Source organism: Lepidochelys kempii, chromosome 1 (genome assembly GCF_965140285.1).
Source record: "Lepidochelys kempii isolate rLepKem1 chromosome 1, rLepKem1.hap1, whole genome shotgun sequence".
Classification (NCBI taxonomy): domain Eukaryota; kingdom Metazoa; phylum Chordata; order Testudines; family Cheloniidae; genus Lepidochelys; species Lepidochelys kempii.
In genome coordinates, this window is record NC_136380.1 from 324,133,254 (window position 1) to 324,157,472 (window position 24,219).

Below are 24,219 nucleotides of genomic sequence, written 5' to 3' on the forward strand. Positions count from 1 at the left end.
GCCCTCTAACTGAGCAGGTGCACATTCAGAGTCCAATCATGCCAAAGCTCTCTGTTTATCATGCTTATTTCCTCCTTTTCCAAATTACAAGAGGGATGTTTTAAACCATTTGCTTCTTAAACAGTTCTTTTTGTTAACAGTTTTATAAAGTTAAAAAGACAGCCACACCCAACTCTGACAAAATACACAATTCAAAGAAAACTCAAGGAGTTAGAAAAGCCCCTGTATAAAATTATATAGCGCAATATAAATCAGATCTAGCAAAGAGTTACAATACAAACTTATCACCCATGTGTGACCGACTACAATAATTAGGCAACCAATAACATTCTTGTTCTTAGAGAGCAAACCCACATTCAAAATATGTCTCTCAGTCCATGAAAAGGCCACCAAACCTGTATCTATAAAACCCAACGATCTCATATAGTTTCATCAAAACTGTACAGCATGAAAAGAAAGGGATATGTGAAAAGGGATTTTTCCTCCATTCAGAATTTCAGGGGTATGACTTTGAGCTTCCAACTTTTTTAAAAACTTATTTCTCTGAAGGATTAACTGGGTAAGGGGTAGAGAGGGAGGAAAATATCATGATATTTTAATGCAGCCTTATAAGATTCTACTTGCCAACACAAGTAATTTTTTTGGCAGGTGAATAAAATACCATTAATTTTTTCATTACCATGGTGAATGTGGGTGAGCAGCTTTTTGTGCCTGACGTGGTGAATTTTCCTGACAATTTTGCAATGCTTCATAAGACAATTAATGTGAGTAAATATCAGCATTTGAATACTGCTAATTTTCTTTTCAGATCCAAAGACACTGTATGAGTAAAGGGAGGAAAGACCTGCTAGAAATAATTTACTTTGCACATAAGACATAAATTGGAAGTGACATGTATATTAATGAGCAATGGGGCAGTGATTGCTGTGAACTTATCAACACAAGATCTTAACCCTATTTTTCTTCCTTTTTTTTTAAACTGATATTTGTGTTCAAAACTGGACATGTACCAGAATGCTCAGATGCACAAATGGGAATGAAAAATCACTTTTTTCCAGTTAACCTTTCCAGTTAAGGCCTTTAAGTGGCACTTATCAATATCTGTCAGTTTATTTGTCCAGGCAATCACGTTTAATTACACCTTACTGTGAACTTAAGGTCATTCTTTGGCAATTTAGCTCACTAATACCAACTACTGATCATAATATATGGTCAAAGATCAATAGCTGGATAGAGTAATATAACCGACATCCACTGTGCCACTAGAGTTGAAACACTGAGCAATTTAGTACAGACCGCTGGATATCACCGCAAAGAAACAAGAGTGGAATCCCATTAGGGAAACGTAGGAGATACATCTCTCCCATAAAGACAGAAGATATTTGTATTTTCAAACTGTGTGATAATTTCAAGTGATTATTCTACAGCATCCTGTTGATTTCTCATTCTGCTTATTTCATATTCAGGCTGCTGTGACAAAAACACCAAATATGTAGGGCTAGAGTCACAAAGGGATTAAGGCACCTAACTGCCACTTTGGGTACCTAAATCCCAGGATCAGGCACCACTGGGATTCACAAAACCCCTGCTCAGTTGCTGCCAAACCCTGTAGGTTCCTAAGATTTTGCATTAAAAGTTCCCGTTGGTGCTGATATTGTGCCTCTCAGTACACACACTGTGGCTCCCCTGTAGGTGTCTGGGTGCCTAAGCCCCAGTGCAAAGCACAAACCAGGGGAAGATAGGAATTCCTCCGCCTAACTCGCCTGTAGGGCCCAATCTTCGATGCATGCTCACGGGAGGAGGATGCAGAGGAGTACCTCACTCAACTTTTATCCCAGTGGCTAGGGTACTCATCAAGGATGTGGGAGTGCCCTGGTTCATGTTGCCCGTCCACCTGACACAGAGAAGGGTTTCAAATAGGGATCTGCCACCTCTCAGGTGAGTGCCCTAACTCCTGGTGAATCTCCAAGAGAGGGCTTGCAGCTGAGAATCCCAAGGAGAGGGAGATGCCTCCCGCCAGCCTGGATTTAGGTGCCAAACTCTCAGAGAGAGACATGCCTTAGGACACCCCCCCCTCCCTGGCATCTCCCACTGGCTATAGGAATCCACCTAGTGTGCTGGCTTTGGTGAATCCCATTCACAGGTGCCTATATCCCACCAGTCATTGTACAGGAAGCCTGAGTGCTTAACTCAAATTTTGTGAATCCCAGTGATTTTTTTAGGTGCCTAGAAGTTAAAGTTCTTTTGTGAATCCAGCCCCTGTTCCCAGATTTATTTTACTTTTATGAGTCATTTGGTTGCTGATTAGCTATTACATTATTTTAACTTTTGTCAAAAAAGAAAGATAAGGATATACAGTATGGTACACCATATGCATTTCATTTGGTATAATGCACAGATACCTGTATTGCACACCATAGGTAAATTCATACAATCGAAGAATTAAATCCCCTTTGGAAACCATTACTTTCCATGATCAGAAAACATTATTACACTTAATTTTCTCCCAAATGAAGTATTTTATTACATGAAGGCATTTGTAACTAGGCAGTAGAAAGGAGAACCAGACCAGAAGCAGGGCAGTGAGGTCACCAAGAGCTGCTCTTCCCCCAGAAGGCTTTTAAATGATTAATACATCAGCAGCTGAAAATTATTCCACATCAGAAGCATCATTGTCAGACAGATGATAATTACTTCCCTTCACCCGAATATATTCAATATACCTCCCTTCATCAGAATCTGAAATACCACATGTACATAGCCTGTTTTCAAACAAAGATTCAATTTCCTCTAGTTTTTTCCCTTTAGTCTCAGGAAGGCAGCCGTAGATGAAAATGAGTCCCATACCAGCAAACCCTGCATAGAGGAAGAATGCCCCTGCAATACAAAACAACACACATACTAGGTTACAGAACTTTATCCCTCCTGTCTTTACCATCTCCCACAGAAACAACAGAATTAGGAGGCTACAGAAATCAAAGAAGTTTGTGAAATATGAACTGCAGCATTACAATAAAGGAGCACATGTCTGTGGACATGAGAAAAAACGGCTTTTTTACATCACTCTGGAATAAATCAAATTAGTAAGGAGCAATACTCCACTTGATTTTAGAATAACATGGAAACTCAAACAGATCCTTTTAACTTCCCATCAGTTAAAAGAAATAGCAATAACATTACTGGAGGTCTGCAATAAAGAGACACGTGAAAGGGAAGGTTTGGCTTCCCCCGGGCTGAATGGGCCTTGAGGTGACCCAGAAAACAGAGAAACATCAACAAAAATAGACAAAAGGATTACACAGATTAAACCAGACTTTTGAATTTACCCTATCCCTAATTACTATTTGCAATGACTGTATAACCACATGACTAGGCATGTGATGGTAATGACAAGAAGGGGAATCTCAGATACTACTATGTGATAAAAGTTGGCAAATGCTACCCTTTTAAATGGGCACCACAGTATTATACTAAACAGAAGGTTTCCCTCATTTTCCTCATTATAAATGATCTGTTTACATTCCCTTCTTAAAGAATGAAACTTACTAAACTAGTGTTAATCAAGAACTTGGCAGCTAAAATGGCATACCACAAAACAGCTAGTATATCATCATCTAAACCAGGGGTGGGCAAACTTTTTGGCCCGAGGGCCACATCTGGGTGGGGAAATTGCATGCAGGGCCAGGGGCCGGGGATTGGGGTGTGGAAGGGAGTGCGGGGTGTGGGAGGGGGTGAGGTGTGCAGGAAGGGGCTCAAGGCAAGGAGTTGGGTCAAAGAAGGAGTGCGGAGTGTATGTGGAGGCTCAGGGCAGGGGGTTGGGGTACAGGAGGGGGGCAGGGTGCAGCAGGGAGCTCAGGGCAGGGGTTTGCGGTTCAGGGGGCTCAGGGCATGGAGCTGGGGGGCAGGAGGGGTTCAGGTTCTGACCCAGCGTCGCTTACCTGGGGTGGCTCCAGGGTGACAGCGGCATGCACCGGGGCCAAGGCAAGCTCCCTGCCTGCCTGTCCTGGCCCAGCACCGCTCTGGGAAGCAGCTGGCACCATGTCCCTGCAGCCCCTGGGGGGGGGTGGGGGGGGCAGAGAGCTCCGCATGCTGCTCTTGCCTGTGGGTACCTCTCCCGAAGCTCCCATTGGCCGTGGTTCCCTGTTCCTGGCCAATGGGAGCTTCAGGGGAGGTACCCACAGGCAAGAGCAGCGCACAGAGCCCTCTGCCCCCCTCCCCCAGGGGTTGCAGGGATGTGGCAATCCCGCCGGCCAGATCCAAAGGGTGGCAATCCCACGGGCCGGATCCAAAGCCCTCATGGGCCGGATCTGGCTCGCGGGCCATAGTTTTCCCACCCCTGATCTAAACTGTAGTAAATCTATGTGCCATGTAAGAATGCAAATGTTATTACTGCAGATTAAGACATAAACAACATCTTACCATAGTATGTAAGGTATTCTGCTGTATGCAAAAATGTCAGTGACACCAGAACATTGAAAATCCAGTTTACACCAGATGAACATGCATTTCCTGTACTTCTAGCCCAAAGTGGATAGATTTCAGAATTTACTGTCCAGGGCATAGGTCCCATTCCTGAGAATTTAAAAAAAGATCAATTTTAGTATAACAATCAGACTGAACAGTAAGAGAAGCTTCAAGTGGTCTGACCATTAAGAACTTCAAATGTTTGCTATTTACTTAAAGCTATGTGCTGAAACAAGTATTTGCTTACCAGGTGCGAAGAAAACCAAGTATAAAATAAGGCCCAGAAGTGTTGTCCAAGAGTATGGAGTAGGGCAGAAATTATATGCCCAAAATAATTCTTCTGTTTTGAATCTGGTTTCATTTGAACATCTGAAAAATAACCATATAAAATAATCATTAGATAATTGTGTTCAGGGAAATTAGCAGCCTTTCAATACAAATGTGGTATCCGAATGTCTTAATGAAAAAAACAAGCAAATATATTTTCAAAACTTTTAATGTCAGATCAAGCAAGTATAAAGTTAGAAAACTGAATTGTTCCTTAATTTAATAAAGACATTTTGAGCCAAATGCTACATTTAAGTACATGCCTATTTCAAAACCATTCAAAGACATTTTGTGTTTGACATTGTGGCCCAAGGAATAGTAACCGGCGGCTCTGCACTTAAATACTGTACTCGTGTTCTTGGGGCCCAATCCTCCAATTCTTCAGACGAATAGTCTTTGCTACACATGAATAGTCCCATCAAAACCAATTCACATAAACATTACCCATCTGAGTAAGAGGTGCAGCATCAGGCCCATAAGCTGGAAGTGCTGCAACAGTAGCGTATTCATGCCCGAAGTATGGAGTGCTAAACTTTTAACTCAAAGTACATAGTTTTTACACTGGAATCTTTGGACATAACCAGTAAGGCATTGGTCCGTGCCAAAACCAGAAAAACATGTTTGTATAACAGGGGGAAAAAGTTATTTTCTTCTAAAGACTACACCAATGTCTATGTATAGTACTTCATTTAAGTATTTAAGGAGAAAGTATTTGAATTGCTGGAGAAAAAGTATGCTTCTCCATCTCCATCTCTCCCACTCTGCATGCATTTAGAAACTGTGCATTTCCAGAAATAAAGTGTACAAAATAGAGCTTATGATCCATGCATATAAAAGCATATCAAAACATAATGTCAAATAGTTTAGTATCAGTGAATTAGTTTAGTATTTTATTTTTTATAGATTTAAAGGGACACCACCAACTTGAAATTTTTGAATTGATTTTTTTTAAATCCACTTTCTGAAAGAGTACTCTTTAAATAGTATGTTTTGATTAATTACAATTCATTAATTATTTTTGGTAAGGATTTTCCTGTTTTCCTGTTGATGTTTATAAGCATCTTTTCAGCAAGTCAGAAATTAACTGACTCTACAATGACCAATTGTGCTGTGAAATGCATAAAGTAAATAAACTTGAAGGAGATATTTTTTTCTCCCTTCCCCGAATAACTTTTTAATTATAATAACCTTAGCTGTTACTGTTGACTACCGTAGTACCACATTTTCAGTCAGAAATGTGATTTTTAAGATGACAGTGTCCCTACAGTATAGACAAAACATTACTTATTTGTAGACGAAAAAGTATAAAGAATTGAACATCTGTGTAGGTTAAAAATTTCTGATACAGCTGCACACTCATGCATTTGATGTGTCATATAGCATGAAAAACAGGATGCACTGGTATAAGTGGGCAATAAGTAGTGAGGAGGAAGAGCAGGAATTACCATCTGGAACGTATTATTGGGCCTGTCATTATTACAGTTGGTTCCCAAAAAAATGCAAAAGAAAAACTGTTATATCTCTTAAACTTGGTACGCTGCTGGTTTATGAAATGAATGATGAATTGTGACAGAGTGCTGAGAACCAGCAGCTGAAGCAGCACTCTGGTCACTGCAAATTTAGTTAGTTCCCTCCAGAGACCCTGAGTTCCAAAGGAGTGGATAATTACTAGGCTGGGAGAGCTAAGTTGCTAATTGGCATGTTAACTGCCAGAGTAGAAAAGGAGCACAGGAGGAAAGTATGAGGAGGAAAACAGAGAGAGGTGGGGACGGGGCAGGCCAGCAGGGCCATGGTAAAGGGAGATCTCTGCGTGGAGAGATCCCTGCCCTCTCTTCTGTCTGGCAAAAAGGAATGATGATAGAATTGCTGGATGGGTAAGAGGGTGGTGTTGATATAACATGTTAGGATATAGATATTCAGACCTGTCTGTAAAGGCCTATACTCTAAGAATTTAGGTGTATTCTTATCACTTAGCTAGTTCTAGAGGTATAAAAGAGAATCAAAATCACTGTCTGCTGGTGTAAGGTCCTTCTCTTACTGTGACAGTCTGAGGCCCTGTGCTTAGGCTAAGATCTTTGGCTAAGCAGCAGAGGCAGCCATAAGCTGGGAAGCAAATGGTCAGATCCTCACATTCCAAACTAGTCACACTGAAATAAGGTGCTATTGGGCTGTTAGGAATACAATCCTGTCCTGATAATGCCTATCGCCTCCAGAGAAAGGGAAGTGCCTAGAAGATGTAAAAGGAAACTTAGTTTGATAGCATCCTGTCTGGCAAGAACTCACTTATCAATAGCTGGGATGTGAAATCCTCATTTCTTTGTTGTTCCATCACTGTAGTCCCCATTTCCCTATTGTTTGTCTGTATAAACTCTGTCTGGTTCTGTGATTGTTTCTGTCTGTTGTATAATTAATTTTGCTGGGTGTAAACTAATTAAGGTGGTGGGATATAATTGGTTACATAATCATGTTACAATATGTTAGGATTGGGTTAAATTTCAGTAAAATGATTGGTTAAGGTATAGCTAAGCAGTACTCAAATTTTACTATATAGTCTGCAGTCAATCAGGAAGTGGGTGGGGGGGAATGGGAACAGCAAATGGGGGTGCGGAAATTGGAATCATGTTTAGCTAAGGAATGGGAACAGGGACACAGGTAAGGCTCTGTGGTGTCAAAGCTGGGAAGGGGGACACTAAGGAAGGAAACTGGTATCATGCTTGCTGGAAGTTCACCCCAATAAGCATCGAATTGTTTGCACCTTTGGACTTCGAGTACTGTTGCTCTCTGTTCATGCGAGAAGGACCAGGGAAGTAAGTGGGTGAAGGAATAAGCCCCCTAACATAACACAAATAAACTACACCGTGGTGGTTACAAACCAGAGGTGTTAGAGCCATTTGTCCAGGAAGACAGGAGCAGAGAGCCATGCCCTATCACATAAAGATAACAACATGGCTGATAAAACATAATACTTCCTAATTGGAATTAACCCACTATATATTCTCAGGCAAAGTTTGAGCATACAGGTCAATTCAATGTTTACTGTTAAGTTTACATAATGTTTAAGTTTAAAACAAACCCAAATCTCAACTTCAGAATGCCTGGAAATATAGGCACACTTCAAATAGGTATAAAAATAATCCAAACACTGGATAGATTGTCAATGCACATTTAAAGCCAGAAAAACAACCTTAACTCTTCCCTAGTTTAATTGAGTTATAAGGATTTCTACATCACCATTTGCATGTGTTCAGTACTCTTATGTTTTTGAGTACTTTTAAACAAATGGTTTAAGCTAAGAAAGCTGGGTTATGCATGTGTGATTAACATAGCTATTAAGTGACACCTTTCATCTCCTAACACTGATGTACCTGTATTGGAACCATAATTCACTCTCTGCAGAATAAAGGGCACGTTTAGTAACCCTGTCTCATTCAGTTTCTTCTGGTTTGTTTCTGGCCTTCAGGTATCAAACATATGGATAACCAAGGCCAGTTAAGTACCCCCCACAAAAGATGGTTATCAACTTGCCAGGCAGAAAGAACAAACAGATCTTTAGCAACTGCTGCTACATGGATATCCAGAAGCAGCTGGCAATCTAACAAGACCCCAGGTTGCAAACCTGATTAAGACTGAGGGATCAAGGAAACTGCTATAATCTTTGTCATTTCTTCTGGTTGGCTCTCCCAACTGTTAAACATGACACCAGGTCTTGTCTCATCTCACCTCTGATATTTTGTTTGTGGCTTCGTTCAATGTCACGTTGTACACTGAAATAGCTTGAAAAACAACATCCCCTACCTTTTTTTGGCAAACTTTTACAGTATAAACAGTTTCATGCATTCCTCCCTGATGGGTAAAGGTTCAATTTGATTCAGGCAATGTACAGTGTGTGATATTCACGCAAGATGATGAATTCACTGGAAGACTATCCTTGTGCATAAGTTTGTGGTTCCTTAAATGCCGAGCAAATGATGTTTGATATATTTAATATCCTAGCACCTGGTGATTGCATAGCCTTCTCCCATTCACCCCTGCATGGTCACCTTCTTTGCATTTGCATCACCATCAAATCATGGAATTGCTCAGACAATGCCCTCCGGTTTCATTAGCACACATTTGCTTCTTTCACTGCTACTGTTAGTACATTTGCAGGTGCATAGTAATGAATAGAAGCTGATTATTACTTTAAAATGTCTTGTTGCAAACAATATTGTAATTGGTTTCTTTGTTCCTTTCAGTCTGCACTGCGGCTGCCCATCAAAGAAGAGTCCGCTGCTTTCTTATGATTTTTTCCTCACAGTACACAAAGATGTTACTTTGTTTTATCATCTTGTAGCTATATCTACCGGCATGCACCAACCTACTGATTCCCATAGGCATCACCACCAAGAGGCTTGGATGTTTCATTCTATCACAGTTTTTCTCCAGGTGTGTCCTTCTACTTTTGACAGAATGGAACAAACAAAGCATATGGGGAAAAAAACACATGTCATTAAAAACCTCCTTCTGCTGGGGCCACTGACCTGCTCTCTCTAGAAACGTCAGTAACGGAGAGGAAGTACTGTTTCAAGGAAAGCTGATTCAGTGTCATGGGTATAGGAAAACACAGCATTAGAAACTAAATGTTAGTATAAACTTGGGCAGGTATGATCCTCTGTGCTTTATTTATCTTCTCTATAGTGAGGTGGCACATGGCACCCAGAAGAAACCCATTAGCTACAGATAGAGATATATATTTGCACTTGCTGAAGGCTGACACATCAAGATATGTAAATAAATAAAACGAATGCAAGGCCAATAGGTTAGAAACTGACTGCTGCATGAAGTACTGTTAATGTAGTCATTCTAATGCAATCATCTACCATTTTACTAAGAAAATATATTAATAATAACAACTATACAGCATGCTGCTACATAAAGGGCTGTATTTGGAACTGCATGAATGGAATATCTATGGTAGTTACCCAAATGCTTTCTGAGCAATTTCATCACTTTAATGGGAATGCAAATACAAGGAGAAAATTCCATGGAAATAGTTTACAAAAGAAATAATGCAAATCAGGTCCCAGCAGAAAGAGTTTATAAATAACAAGAATGTGTCAGATCATAAAACTATAAGCTGTAAGGATATATCAGATCTCTTCCCCTTAAATTGCAGCTGAAGTGAAAACATAATAATCTCACAGTTAAAACATTTTAATGCAAGTTGCTTTTGTCATGTATTTTCTGCAAACACTTTAAGAAGCACCCTTTACTTTAAATTAATGGAAACTAAACAGCCATAACATATTGAGAAATCTACCCCGAATTACTCTCAGTATCTCAGGAGAACTCAAACTGCTAACAGGAGATTTTATCATCCTCATGGGCTGAAAACAAATCTAGAGCAACAGTTTATATAATGACATAGGCTATGGTGTTCCACTCAAAAGCAAATTTGTAGTAATTCATGTTAATGCAGTAACACTATTTGTGTTGAACTCAGATGAAACGCTTATTAACTCTTACCTATAGTAATGCTAGGTAAGATTATTGGAACTTTACTTTTAGTAAATATGGTAAAAACTCATTTGAAACAGATGATTAATTTACTGGGTTATTTATTTTTAATACATCCATTTATACATAGTAAGTCACCACTATCGTCATCTCAGGTCAAATGCTGCTAACAATTTTAAAGTTTTTATGCTTACACAGAAGTGTGTCACTTTCTGATTTCACTGTGACCACAGAAGGCATTTCTTTATCAGAAAAGTCACTGAAGTTAGGAATATTTGAAAAACCTTATTTTCTAAGGGCTTAATCCAAGGTCTCTTGAAGTTAACTGGAGTCTTTCCATGGACTTCAGTTGTCTTTAGATTTTTATAACCGTAAATGCATATTTTTAATGTGCAATATATTAACACATTTTTAAAACCATGTAAACACTCAGGAGGATAAAAACTGCTCTGGACTGTCCAAAGTATTTCGGTAGAAGTAATGGGATGAAACTGAGAAGAAGAGGATAATTTCCTTGAGAGTCAGCATTAGTTTTCCTAACAATGAGGCCAATTGGACTGTGGAATAACTCCCCAGGGCAGTGCTGGAAATACCAGCATGGGCATTATTTAGAACTACATTAGAGAAATCATTAGGAAGTATATTGGAAAAAAAATCAGCAAAACAAGAGAAAGTGACCCAACTGATCTTTCCTTCTCTAATTCCTATTAACTTTTGCTTTGTTGTAAGGGTCACATATTGGTGCAACATCATGAAATAGACAATAAGAACATAAGAATGGCCATAATGGGTCAGACCAATGGTCTATCTAGACCAATTATCCCACCTTTTGACAGCGGCCAATGCCAGACATTTTCCTCTTCAGAGGAAATGAACAGAACAGGGCAATTATCCAGTGTCATCCACTCTCAGCTTCAGGCAGTTGGAGGTTTAGGGACATCCAGAGTATAGGTGGACAGGATATTACACGACCAACACAGAAAAATGTAATATTCCTATAAAAATGGGTATTGTTGTCCCACTAAGCACATTTGTGGGAGTTAGATTTTTAACCCAAAGGATTTTTTCATAGTAAAATGTATTATATATGATGGCCTCCTCTTTACTAACATTCTGGCCTGTTCACCAGCATTTTAGACTAATGCAGTTAAAAGTTCAAAGCTTTCGCCCACGAAGTCTAAGGATACAAAATAATTTTCTACAAACTCACCAGTGTTATGATTCAGCTCTTTAAACTCTTGGTAAAATAAACACATTTCAAAATGATCCTCTGTACTTGGAGATGACGTGTAGCTGTCAAGGCTAATTCCCCACTCTGGCACTTTGAGTGCAGAAGATGGGGGCCCGCAAGGATTTAAAAAATTAACACTGGCCACTTCAGGCTTGTATTAAACTCCAAAGGTTACAGTTTTTCTCTGACCTTGGATTGGTAGATGCTGCCACCACCCAAGTGCAGAACCCCTTTGAAAGCCCAGGAAGGTGCACTTGGGAATTCCTTTCTGTGGGGTACTCTCAAGTCCTTCTACGCCCCTCTCTGGGGAAGAGCTCAGAAAAAAAAAAAAAAAGGAAATCAGCTGTTTCCACCAGCTAATTAAACAACATGTGCACAAACCTCTTACGACATAAAAATCAAAATCTGTTCTTAAAAAGGTAAATTTTATTAATAAAAAATAAGAAAGAAAATACATCCGGGAACTCAGGCTGTTGCTAGATTTTAAAAGAGCAACGATAAGAATAAAACACCAAGAATAGCTTTCCTGAGATCCAGCTTAAAGGTTACAAGCAAAACAAAAGCACTTGGGGTTAGCACAGAGGAATCCACAAGCCGTAATGAAATAAAAGGGATAAACTTAATTGCATCTTGCTAGACATTCCCTGACCTACTTACATATCTGGGTTTTAAATGAGTAGTTTCTAGGTATGATACTGATGATTTTTTTCATACCTGGCCCAAGCTTCTTACAGCATAGCTGTTGCCCTGTCTGCCTCTCCCCGGGAGAACAGACAGACAGACAAAAGGAGAGTCTTTTTTCAATTTTAAAAAGTTCTAGTCTTCCCATTGGCTCTTTTGGCCAGGTGCCCACTCCCTTCCTTTTACCTATGTATAGCAGTGAGACTTTTTAACCCTTTACAGGTAGGGCAATTAGAGAACAGTTACTAAAAGGGATTTTATAGCTACTGGCTGGCTGGGTGTCTATAAAAGGGAGCTATTCCCAACCCCTTCATTTGTCAGAGTAGCCCTAGCTGCTGATGGTGTACAAAGAAATTGGGTCTGATTCTCATTTACACAACACTCACTTTTCACTGCTCGAACAGTGTACATCCACTTTGGGGCTATTAATACTCCAAATGACAAGTTCCTGTGTTAAGTGATGATGATCCACAATTTACTTTTGCCATTAGATAACAGGGTTCATTCACTGTGGCCACTCTGTTTCATAGCCTCTGCTGTAACTGTGGTTCTGCGAGATATGAGCAGATGTGTATTCTACTAGGTGCACACCCAAACAGAACCGGAGAATTTTTCCTAGCAGTACCTATAGGAGGCAGCACTCGCGTCTCGTGGCCACACCCCTTCCACTGGCTATCTGAGACTGCCTCAATCCCCTTTCAGTTCCTTCCCACCAATCATTCAGTAACTAAACTCCGATGCAGAGAGCATGGAGGGTGGGTCACGGAATACACAGCTGCATAACATCTCAAAGAACTAGTTACAGTAAGTAACTGTTTCTTCTCCTTTGAGTAGCTGCAGCCATGAATTCCACTTAGGTGACTCACAAGCAGTACCCATAGGGGGTGGGACTCAGTCTACTTGAACAAGGACTGCAAGACTGCCTTCCCAAAGTTTGCATCTGCTCTGGATGCCATGGTAATGCCATAATGATTCATAAACATATGTATTGATGACCATGTGGTAGCCGTGAAAATGTCCAATATTGAGATGTCACTCAAGAATGCCACTGACATAGCTTGCACTCTGGTAAAAGGGGCTTGCTCCCACTGAGGGGCGTGTATATGAATCTATTTCATGTGCAGTCTTGATACAGGATGTCACTCCTTTAGAGATCATCTGTGAAGAGACCGCTTGCCCCTTCTCAGGGTCTGCATATGGCACAAACAGGCGAGGCGAAGCAATGAAGGGTCAATCCTGTCCAGACATCAGCTGATGTCTAACATGTGAAGGCACTGCTCCTCTGAGATGAATGCAGCTTCGGAAAGAACAGGGAAAGAAACTGCCTGGTTCCAACGAAACCGAGACCACTTTAAACAAAAATTTGGGGTGCGGCTGCAAGGTCACTTTGTCTTTGGAGAACTGTATATAAGGAGGGTCTGCCATCAAAGCCTGCAGCTCACATGCTCTCCTTGTGGATGTTATTGCCACCAAATGTAGGTTTTTGACACAAGAGAGTAAAGGGACAAGATGTCGAGGCTTGAACGGAGGGCCCATCAGAGCCTCTAAGACTATCCTAAGATCCCACACAGGAACTGTTTCCTACTCCAACAGATGGAGACAAAGAATTCCTTTTAAGAATTTTGTTACCGTGGCATTGGAAAATACCAGTGAAAGGTTGGACAGTAAACTGGCCTGAGCCACATTTGAAGAGGGCGAAGGCGCAACATGGCAAACTGAACCACCTGTGTGCATGTGACCCAAGTGTCTCAGGCACAAGTGAACCATTGTGGAAGGCTGAGACTGCAGACTGAGACAAAGGCAACAAATTGTCTGAAACCAGTTGGTCAGCAAAAATACTCTCAAACTTGTAAGATTCATATCCGCAGACACATCCTGAGTGAACCTGGAGAGGCAACCGATAAAGCAGAACATATATTTTGGAGTAAAACTGATTATATGTATGTAGTCTTAATGCCATCTGAACTAAGACTCAAAGCATAACTCTCTTTGCCAAAAGATGAATAATAAATCAATTTCAAAAGTAACTAAATTCTGAAATATCAACAAGCATCTTTTCTCACAGTTTCCGAGTCACTGGCTCACATGCCTCAGAATGGATCCATTGAACATGTAAACCTTTCTGGAGGAGCTTAGGTCCACATCCACAATTCTTACACCTGTAACATACATCTGGAGTAACGTCTTGATCATAAAAACACACATTGCCACCAATATGTGAGTAAAGCATTTTATGCCAGATGATCAGCCTCAATTTAAAAAACAAAACAGATCTAGGCTTGAAAAATGTGCACATAATGTTTACCACTGCACTTAGCTAGATGCTGCTTCACTTCTGGTTAGACAATAATATCAGGGGCATCTTCCGACAGTTGCAGCATTTTGCTAAAACTGCTAATGAGTTTTTGAAATATTGACATCCACCAAAAGGAAAGATATTGGAAAAAGAGATTACTTTGGGCAAGAAACCTAATACCATGTTTGCAAGGTTCTCGGTGAGACTGAAGAGGAGTAAATATGAATAATGTTCTAGGCGGATGACTAACCTTTATCTACCTGTTATTCTTAGAGCTTTCTATAGGTCCCAGCATTATAGTGTCTGCCAACTAAGTGTGGAGAATCTTAGATTATGTGTTCCTTGGCAAAGAAGAGAAACATTACTGGGCATTTTAACTGGATAACAGCTATAGTAATTGGAGCAGGCCAAAGTATCCAATAAATGTCAAACTGAAGTGGTAACAGCAGTTTCTGTCTCTATGCAATGCAACACAGAGCACATAAGTTCAGTAGCAGCAAGTGTGGCTAGAACAATACTAATGAGAAAATATTCACTGCAAGTTGTATGACTGGCAGTTCCTACTGCAGGTCTGGGAAATAAAAAGCACAGGTTACAAGGATAAATAAAAATCTCATAAAAGCTCCATCATTTTGCTCTTTGCTCTTCATTGTGTATTGTATTATGCTACGAATTATTTTTGCAATAAAATGTCTACGTTAAAATTGGCGTTTCAGAGAAACCTGTTGCCAACATACCATTGTTTTGGAAAGTTCTGGCAAAAGCAGAAATTTTGAAGTAGTTCACTGGAGGATCTTTAAAAGAAAAACTTCACAACCTTGTTTTCAGGGTCAGTGTCGACCTGCTTACACTTAGCAATGAAGCTATGTTGAACTTTTGTAAGGTTACAGGGAAAGCCCTGCTTTCTATATATTTGGAAAAGTTCTAAGCAACTGAAATGTGTACATGATTTTTGTAATGGGTATTTTATAATTGGAAGTGTTGGCCAGTCTTAATAATAGATGGTGCTACCTGTCCCATCTATAATAAATTTAGTTTGCATATGAGATGTTTACATTAATTGGTGTTGTTTCAAGGAGCTAGATGAAAATTTATGCTGCACTGCTTGCACTTTACAGCTTAGTCTAGTGGACTGAGCTTGGTGCTGATGTGAGGGACACTTTCCCTGGTTCTGCGCCTGGCTTGCTCCATAGCCTTGATTCCAGACACTAGGGGCTTCTGTTCCGAAGTCCACTGAACTCAGTATGACAGGTTTCAGAATAGCAGCCGTGTTAGTCTGTATCCGCAAAAAGAAAAGGAGTATTTGTGGCACCTTAGAGACTAACAAATTTATTGGAGCATAAGCTTTCGTGAGCTACAGCTTCGCCTTGTCTGTTTGTGTCATATGCAGCTACAGCTCACGAAAGCTTATTCCCCAATAAATCTGTTAGTCTCTAAAGTGCCACAAGTACTCCTTTTCTTTCTGAATTCAGTATGAGTCTTTACACTGACTTCAGTGGATTTGGGATCAGGCTCTTAGTGTCTCTGTTCTGCCACTGGTAAAATGAAAATTATAATACTTAAATACCTATATCTATGGGGGAGCTGTGAGGATTATTAATTTTACAGCATTTTGAAAATATCAAGCTCCCTGTAAGTGCAAAGCATTAAAAGAAATATCAAATCATACTTCCAGAGCTGGGCTGTCATCCATTAGACTGATGCACAAAGTATACCTAAAGTCATGTTAATTTCAAGCTGTACTGGAAACATAAAGGAGATTTTTTTTTCCAGCAGAAAAAGCAAGATTAGTCTTTTCAGGTTTTTGAGAGAGTATTAAAAAAATTGGAGACTCAAGTAAAATAAACCAGGAATAAAAATGCTTGTAAACCAGGAATAAAATGCAGTATTTTAAAGATATTATATTATGGTTAAAAATGCTGGATTGACAGCAATGGGAAATAAGTCCTATTAACACTCCGAGTAAGCACAGCGTAGGCAACTGCAGTGCAAGTTTTCTTACACTGTCTGAAGGTAACTCAAGGTAACTCAGCATTAACCTGAAAGGACCCCTGTCAAGGTTCCTTCCCCACTCTGAACTCTGAACAGGGTACAGATGTGGGGACCTGCATGAAAACCTCCTAAGCTTATTTTTACCAGCTTAGGTTAAACTTTCCCAAGGTACAAACTATTTTCCTTTTTCCCTTGGACTTTATTGCTGCCACCACCAAGCATCTAACAGATATATAACCGGGAAAGAGCCCGCTTGGAAATGTCTTTCCCCCCAAAATCCTCCCCAAACCCTACACCCCCTTTCCTGGGGAAGGCTTGATAAAAATCCTCACCAATTTACATAGGTGAGCACAGACCCAAACCCTTGGATCTTAAGAACAATGAAAAAGCAATCAGGTTCTTAAAAGAAGAATTTTAATAGAAGAAAAAGTAAAAGAATCACCTCTGTAAAATCAGGATGGTAAATACCTTACAGGGTAATTAGATTCAAAACATAGAGAATCCCTCTAGGCAAAACCTTAAGTTACAAAAAGACACAAAAACAGGAATATCCATTCCATTCAGCACAGCTTATTTTCTCAGCCATTTAAACAAACAGAATCTAATGCATATCTAGCTAGATTACTTACTAAGTTCTAAGGGTATGTCTACACTACGGAATAAGGTCGAATTTATAGAAGTCAGTTTTTTAGAAATCGGTTTTATATATTCAAGTGTGTGTCCCCCCACAGAAAATGCTCTAAGTGCATTAAGTGCATTAACTCGGCGGAGTGCTTCCACAGTACCGAGGCTAGAGTCGACTTCCAGAGCGTTGCACTGTGGGTAGCTATCCCACAGTTCCTGCAGTCTCCGCTGCCCATTGGAATTCTGGGTTGAGATCCCAATGCCTGATGGGGCTAAAACATTGTCGCGGGTGGTTCTGGGTACATATCGTCAGGCCCCCCTTCCCTCCGTCCCTCCGTGAAAGCAAGGGCAGACAATCGTTTTGCGCCTTTTTTCCTGAGCAGACACCATACCACGGCAAGCATGGAGCCCGCTCAGGTAACTGTCACCGTATGTCTCCTGGGTGCTGGCAGACCCGGTATGGCATTGCTACACAGTAGCAGCAACCCATTGCCTTCTGGCAGCAGACGGTGCAGTACGACTGGTAGCCGTCCTCGTCATGTCCGAGGTGCTCCTGGCCATGTCGGCTGGGAGCGCCTGGGCAGACATGGGTGCAGGGACTAAATTTGGAGTGACCTGACCAGGTCATTCTCTTTAGTCCTGCAGTCAGTCCTATTGAACCGTCTTATGGTGAGCAGGCAGGCGATATGGATTGCTAGCAGTCGTATTGTACCATCTTCTGCCGGGCAGGCAAGAGATGAGGATGGCTAGCAGTCGTACTGTACCATCTTCTGCCGAGCAGCCATGAGATGTGGATGGCATGCAGTCCTTCTGCACCGTCTGCTGCCAGCCAAAGATGTAAAAGATAGATGGAGTGGATCAAAACAAGAAATAGACCAGATTTGTTTTGTACTCATTTGCCTCCTCCCCCGTCTAGGGGACTCATTCCTCTAGGTCACACTGCAGTCACTCACAGAGAAGGTGCAGCGAGGTAAATCTAGCCATGTATCAATCAGAGGCCAGGCTAACCTCCTTGTTCCAATAAGAACAATAACTTAGGTGCACCATTTCTTATTGGAACCCTCCGTGAAGTCCTGCCTGAAATACTCCTTGATGTAAAGCCACCCCCTTTGTTGATTTTAGCTCCCTGAAGCCAACCCTGTAAGCTGTGTCGTCAATCGCCCCTCCCTCCATCAGAGCGACGCCAGACAATCGTTCCGTGCCTTTTTTCTGTGCAGACGCCATACCAAGGCAAGCATGGAGGCCGCTCAGCTCACTTTGGCAATTAGGAGCACATTAAACACCACACGCATTATCCAGCAGTATATGCAGCACCAGAACCTGGCAAAGCAATACCGGGCAAGGAGGCGACGTCAGCGCGGTCACGTGAGTGATCAGGACATGGACACAGATTTCTCTGAAAGCATGGGCCCTGCCAATGCATGCATCATGGTGCTAATGGGGCAGGTTCATGCTGTGGAAAGCCGATTCTGGGCTTGGGAAACAAGCACAGACTGGTGGGACTGCATAGTGTTGCAGGTCTGGGACGATTCCCAGTGGCTGCGAAACTTTCGCATGCGTAAGGGCACTTTCATGGAACTTTGTGACTTGCTTTCCCCTGCCCTGAGGTGCATGAATACCAAGATGAGAGCAGCCCTCACAGTTGAGAAGCGAGTGGTGATAGCCCTGTGGAAGCTTGCAACGCCAGACAGCTACCGGTCAGTTGGGAATCAATTTGGAGTGGGCTAATCTACTGTGGGGGCTGCTGTGATGCAAGTAGCCCACGCAATCAAAGATCTGCTGATATCAAGGGTAGTGACCCTGGGAAACGTGCAGGTCATAGTGGATGGCTTTGCTGCAATGGGATTCCCTAACTGTGGTGGGGCCATAGACGGAACCCATATCCCTATCTTGGCACCGGAGCACCAAGCTGCCGAGTACATAAACCACAAGGGGTACTTTTCAATAGTGCTGCAAGCTCTGGTGGATCACAAGGGATGTTTCACCAACATCAACGTGGGATGGCCGGGAAAGGTACATGACGCTCGCATCTTCAGGAACTCTGGTCTGTTTCAAAAGCTGCAGGAAGGGACTTTATTCCCAGACCAGAAAATAACTGTTGGGGATGTTGAAATGCCTATATGTATCCTTGGGGACCCAGCCTACCCCTTAATGCCATGGCTCATGAAGCCGTACCCAGGCAGCCTGGACAGTAGTCAAGAGCTGTTCAACTACAGGCTGAGCAAGTGCAGAATGGTGGTAGAATGTGCATTTGGACGTTTAAAGGCGCGCTGGCGCAGTTTACTGACTCGCTTAGACCTCAGCGACACCAATATTTCCACTGTTATTACTGCTTGCTGTGTGCTCCACAATATCTGTGAGAGTAAGGGGGAGACGTTTATGGCGGGGTGGGAGGTTGAGGCAAATCGCCTGGCTGCTGGTTACGCGCAGCCAGACACCAGGGCGGTTAGAAGAGCACAGGAGGGCGCAGTATGCATCAGAGAAGCTTTGAAAAACAGTTTCATGACTGGCCAGGCTACAGTGTGAAAGTTCGGTTTGTTTCTCCTTGATGAAACCCCCCGCCCCTTGGTTCATTCTACTTCCCTGTAAGCTAACCACCCTTCCCTCCTCCCTTCGATCACCACTTGCAGAGGCAATAAAGTCATTGCTGCTTCACATTCATGCATTCTTTATTCATTCATCACACAAATAGGGGGATGACTACCAAGGTAGCCCAGGAGGGTTGGTGGAGGAGGGAAGGAAAATGCCATACAGCACTTTAAAAGTTTACAACTTTAAAATTTATTGAATGCCAGCCTTCTTTTTTTTGGGCAATCCTCTGTGGCGGAGTGGCTGGTTGGCCGGTGGCCCCCCCACCACGTGCTTGGGCGTCTGGGTGTGGAGGCTATGGAACTTGGGGAGGAGGGCGGTTGGTTACACAGGGGCTGTAGTGGCAGTCTGTGCTCCAGCTGCCTTTGCTGCAGCTCAACCATACACTGGAGCATACTGGTTTGGTCCTCCAGCAGCCTCAGCATTGAATCCTGCCTCCTCTCATCATGCTGCCACCACATTTGAGCTTCAGCCCTGTCTTCAGCCCGCCACTTACTCTCTTCAGCCCGCCACCTCTCCTCCCGGTCATTTTGTGCTTTCCTGCACTCTGCCATTATTTGCCTCCACGCATTCGTCTGTGCTCTGTCAGTGTGGGAGGACAGCATGAGCTTGGAGAACATTTCATCTTGAGTGCGTTTTTTTTTCTTTCTAAGCTTCACTAGCCTCTGGGAAGGAGAAGATCCTGTGATCATTGAAACACATGCAGCTGGTGGAGAAAAAAAAAGGGACAGCGGTATTTAAAAAGACACATTTTATAAAACAGTGGCTACACTCTTTTAGGGTAAACCTTGCTGTTAACATTACATACATAGCACATGTGCTTTCGTTACAAGGTCGCATTTTGCCTCCCCCCACCACGTGGCTACCCCGTCAACCCTCCCCCCTCCCTGTGACTAATAGCGGGGAACATTTCTGTTTAGCCACAGGCAAACAGCCCAGCAGGAATGGGCTCCTCTGAGTGTCCCCTGAAGAAAAGCACTCTATTTCAACCAGGTGACCATGAATTATATCTCACTCTCCTGAAGATAACACAGAGAGATAAAGAACGGATGTTGTTTGAACGCCAGCAAACATACACTGTAATACTTTGTTGTACAATGATTCCCAAGTACGTGTTACTGGCCTGGAGTGATAAAGCGTCCTACCACTAAGGACACAATAAGGCTGCCCTCCCCAGAAACCTTTTGCAAAGGCTTTGGGAGTACATCCAGGAGAGCCGCGAATGCCAGGGCAAAGTAATCCTTTCACATGCTTGCTTTTAAACCATGTATAGTATTTTAAAAGGTAGACTCACCGGAGGTCCCTTCTCCGCCTGCTGGGTCCAGGAGGCAGCCTTGGGCGGGTTCGGGGGGTACTGGCTCCAGGTCCAGGGTGAGAAACAGTTCCTGGCTGTCGGTAAAACCGGTTTCTCCACTTGCTTGCTGTGAGCTATCTACAACCTCATCATCATCTTCTTCGTCCCCAAAACCTGCTTCCGTATTGCCTCCATCTCCATTGAAGAAGTCAAACAACACGGCTGGGGTAGTGGTGGCTGAACCCCCTAGAATGGCATGCAGCTCATCATAGAAGCGGCATGTTTGGGGCTCTGACCCGGAGCGGCCGTTCGCCTCTCTGGTTTTCTGGTAGGCTTGCCTCAGCTCCTTCAGTTTCATGCGGCACTGCTTCGGGTCCCTGTTATGGCCTCTGTCCTCCATGCCCTAGGAGATTTTGACAAAGGTTTTGGCTTTTCGAAAACTGGAACGGAGTTCTGATAGCACGGATTCCTCTCCCCATACAGCGATCAGATCCCGTACCTCCCATTCGGTCCATGCTGGAGCTCTTTTGCGATTCTGGGACTCCATCATGGTCACCTCTGCTGATGAGCTCTGCATGGTCACCTGCAGCTTGCCATGCTGGCCAAACAGGAAATGAGGTTCAAAAGTTCGCGGTTCTTTTCCTGTCTACCTGGCCAGTGCATCTGGGTTGAGAGTGCTGTCCAGAGCGGTCACAATGGAGCACTCTGGGATAGCTCCCGGAGGCCAACACCGTCGAATTGTGTCCACAGTACCCCAAATTCGAGCCGGCAAGGCCGATTTAAGCGCTAATCCACTTGTCAGGGGTGGAGTAAGGAAATCAATTTTAAGAGCCCTTTAAGTCGAAATAAAGGGCTTCATCGTGTGGACGGGTGCAGGTTTACATCGATTTAATACTGCTAAATTCGACCTAAAGTCCTAGTGTAGACCAGGGCTAAGACTTCATTCCTTTCTGTTCCTGGCAAATGCATCACACAGACAGACAGAGACTCCCTCCCTCCAGCTTTTGAAAGTATCTTGTCTCCTCACTGGTCATTTTGGTCAGGTTATCCTACTTCTTAACTCTTTACAGGTGAAAGGGTTTTTCCTCTGGCCAGGAGGGATTTTAAAGGTGTTTACCCTTCCCTTTATATTTATGACTATCCCCTCTATAGTAAATCAGCATCACTGGCATTTCGGTCCATGGCCTGTGCTTTGTAGTGCTATTACAAGGGTGCCAGCTGTGGCAGTGTTATTTTAAGTAAAGGGCTTTATTTTCAACATTTAGTGCATACAACATTTTGCTTTAACATTATGTATAATACACATATATGTTTGTTGCATTTGTGCCATAACAAGTAAAGCATGACTCTAGTGTGTTGCATTTTTTCAAATATTCCTTTGTTTACCTAAAGTGCCCTCAAAATTGATTGCTTCTCTACTCCTAGGGTAATTCTAGGCACAACAGCAGACCAGGATGCTATACCACTGCCACCACCCATTACATCAAAATCATTAGTGGTGACAGATTTCAGGTTATTCTGTTCTAAATGCCTGGGCCTTGCCACTTTAGCTAAAAGAAAATATCCTTTAGCAGTAGCTTGATTAGAGCTTGTGAAATTCACTTGAGAGGGTTGATCCTAGTAGTACAGAAACACTTGTCAGTACATTGTACTAAGTGTCAATTTCCCCAAATTGGATATTGCATCTTCCTTCTTCCAGGAAGGTCTACAGGCATCTTAATGCCTCAAATCAATAACAAAGCTTTCTTTCTTTATCTCATACATATTTTAATATAAAAAAACTCAGCGCTTTCATTTATCTCAGCACACCCAGGCATAATAAAACTACCTGCATAATTATTCCATGAAAATAACAAATGCAATTTAATAATTGTATCTTCACTCATGCTCCTCAAATTCTGGCAGAGAGCAGCATGTTGCACGTGTTTGTATCAGATTTTATATGCTATACTATGTGCATCTAACTCTGTCCATGATTGCCTGTACATATGCATGCATGCTAATTTCCTATGATTTAACCCAAAACGTATAAAAAGTTTTATTCTGATACCAGCATTTTTCATAGGCTGTTTGAAAAATCTGTGCTGCCTTCCTGCTTTGCAGCTGCAGCTTTCTTTACCCAATCAATAAAATGCTGGAGCTATTACTCAATCAAGAGACTGTCAAAAGATGTAAAATAGCAATGACTATGGTAAAACTGCTGCTAACAAAATCGTGCATCTCCCTAATACATTTCTAAATTAGCTGCTCTGCCTAAGCCTGCCTAAGTAACCTCTACATATGAGGCTGAATGTGGTAAGAAGTCTACATAAGACAACTTCTTAGCCATTTATTAAGAATAAACAGAAAATGGGCAATATGCTACTAAGAGATGTCAAAGAAGACTGTAGTACAAGTTCATGGATTGATAGAGTCTAAGATCAGATGGGACCATCAGATCCTCCAACCTGACCTCCTGCATATCAAAGATCTAACTCAACCAATTAACCCTGCATCAAGCCCAACAACTTATGTCTGACTAAAGTCTGTTTTCCAGAAAGGCATCCAGTCTTGATCTGAAGACTGAAGCACAGGGAGAATCCATCACTTTCCTGGTAGTTTGTTCCAGTGGCTAATCACCCTCCCAGGTAAAAATGTGTGCCTTATTTCTAATTTGAATTTATCTGTCTTCAGCTTCTGGCCATGATTTCCTATTATGCCTTTCTCTGGTAGATTAAAGAGCCCCCTAGTACTCAGTGTTTTTCCCTGTGAAGGTTATACATTGTTGTCAAGTCACCTTTCAATCTTCTTTTTGATAAGCTAAAATGATGGAGCACTTTATCTTTCACAGTAAAGCATTTTCTCCAGCCCTCAAATCATTGTTGTGACTCTTTTCTGCACCCTCTCCAATTTTTAAAAATTCAGTTCTGATGCCATTATCAGCCTCACTAATGCTGTATACAGAGATAAAATCTCCTCTCTGCTCCTGCTCACTTGTTTGCATGGCACTTTTTGACCCAGCATTGCACTGAGAGTGACTATGAATCCTAAAACCTTTTCAGAGTCCCTACTTTCCAGGAGAGAGACATCCATTCCATAGATATGGCCTGCATTCCTTGTTCTTAAAAGTGTAATTTTACGTTTGGCTATATTAAAATGCATTTTGATTGCCTGGACTCTGCTTGCCCAGAGATCACAGTTGCTCCATATGACTGCCCTGTTGTCATAATTTTTTTTTTTACTACT

At 42.1% G+C, this 24,219-nt stretch overlaps 2 protein-coding genes across 2 annotated transcripts in view; both read right to left on the minus strand.

The window, feature by feature from the left end:
• Positions 1-535: 535 nt before the first annotated feature.
• The window catches only part of SLC2A13 (solute carrier family 2 member 13), a 317,348-nt gene continuing 293,664 nt past the window's right edge, over positions 536-24,219 (minus strand). The window contains exons 8-10 of the mRNA XM_073328433.2: positions 4,712-4,833; positions 4,420-4,572; positions 536-2,877 (exon numbers count right to left, since the gene is read on the minus strand). Coding sequence (XP_073184534.1) covers positions 2,651-2,877; positions 4,420-4,572; positions 4,712-4,833 — 502 coding nt within the window. The 3' untranslated portion in view covers positions 536-2,650. The remainder of the gene's footprint in view (positions 2,878-4,419; positions 4,573-4,711; positions 4,834-24,219) is intronic.
• On the minus strand, positions 19,830-21,561 carry LOC144930226 (uncharacterized). Its single transcript, XM_078851711.1, has 2 exons — positions 20,995-21,561; positions 19,830-20,406 (listed from the first exon to the last, which is right to left on the minus strand). Exons 1-2 carry the CDS (start codon positions 21,392-21,394, stop codon positions 19,886-19,888), a joined length of 921 nt encoding a protein of 306 aa, XP_078707837.1. The 5' UTR covers positions 21,395-21,561; the 3' UTR covers positions 19,830-19,885.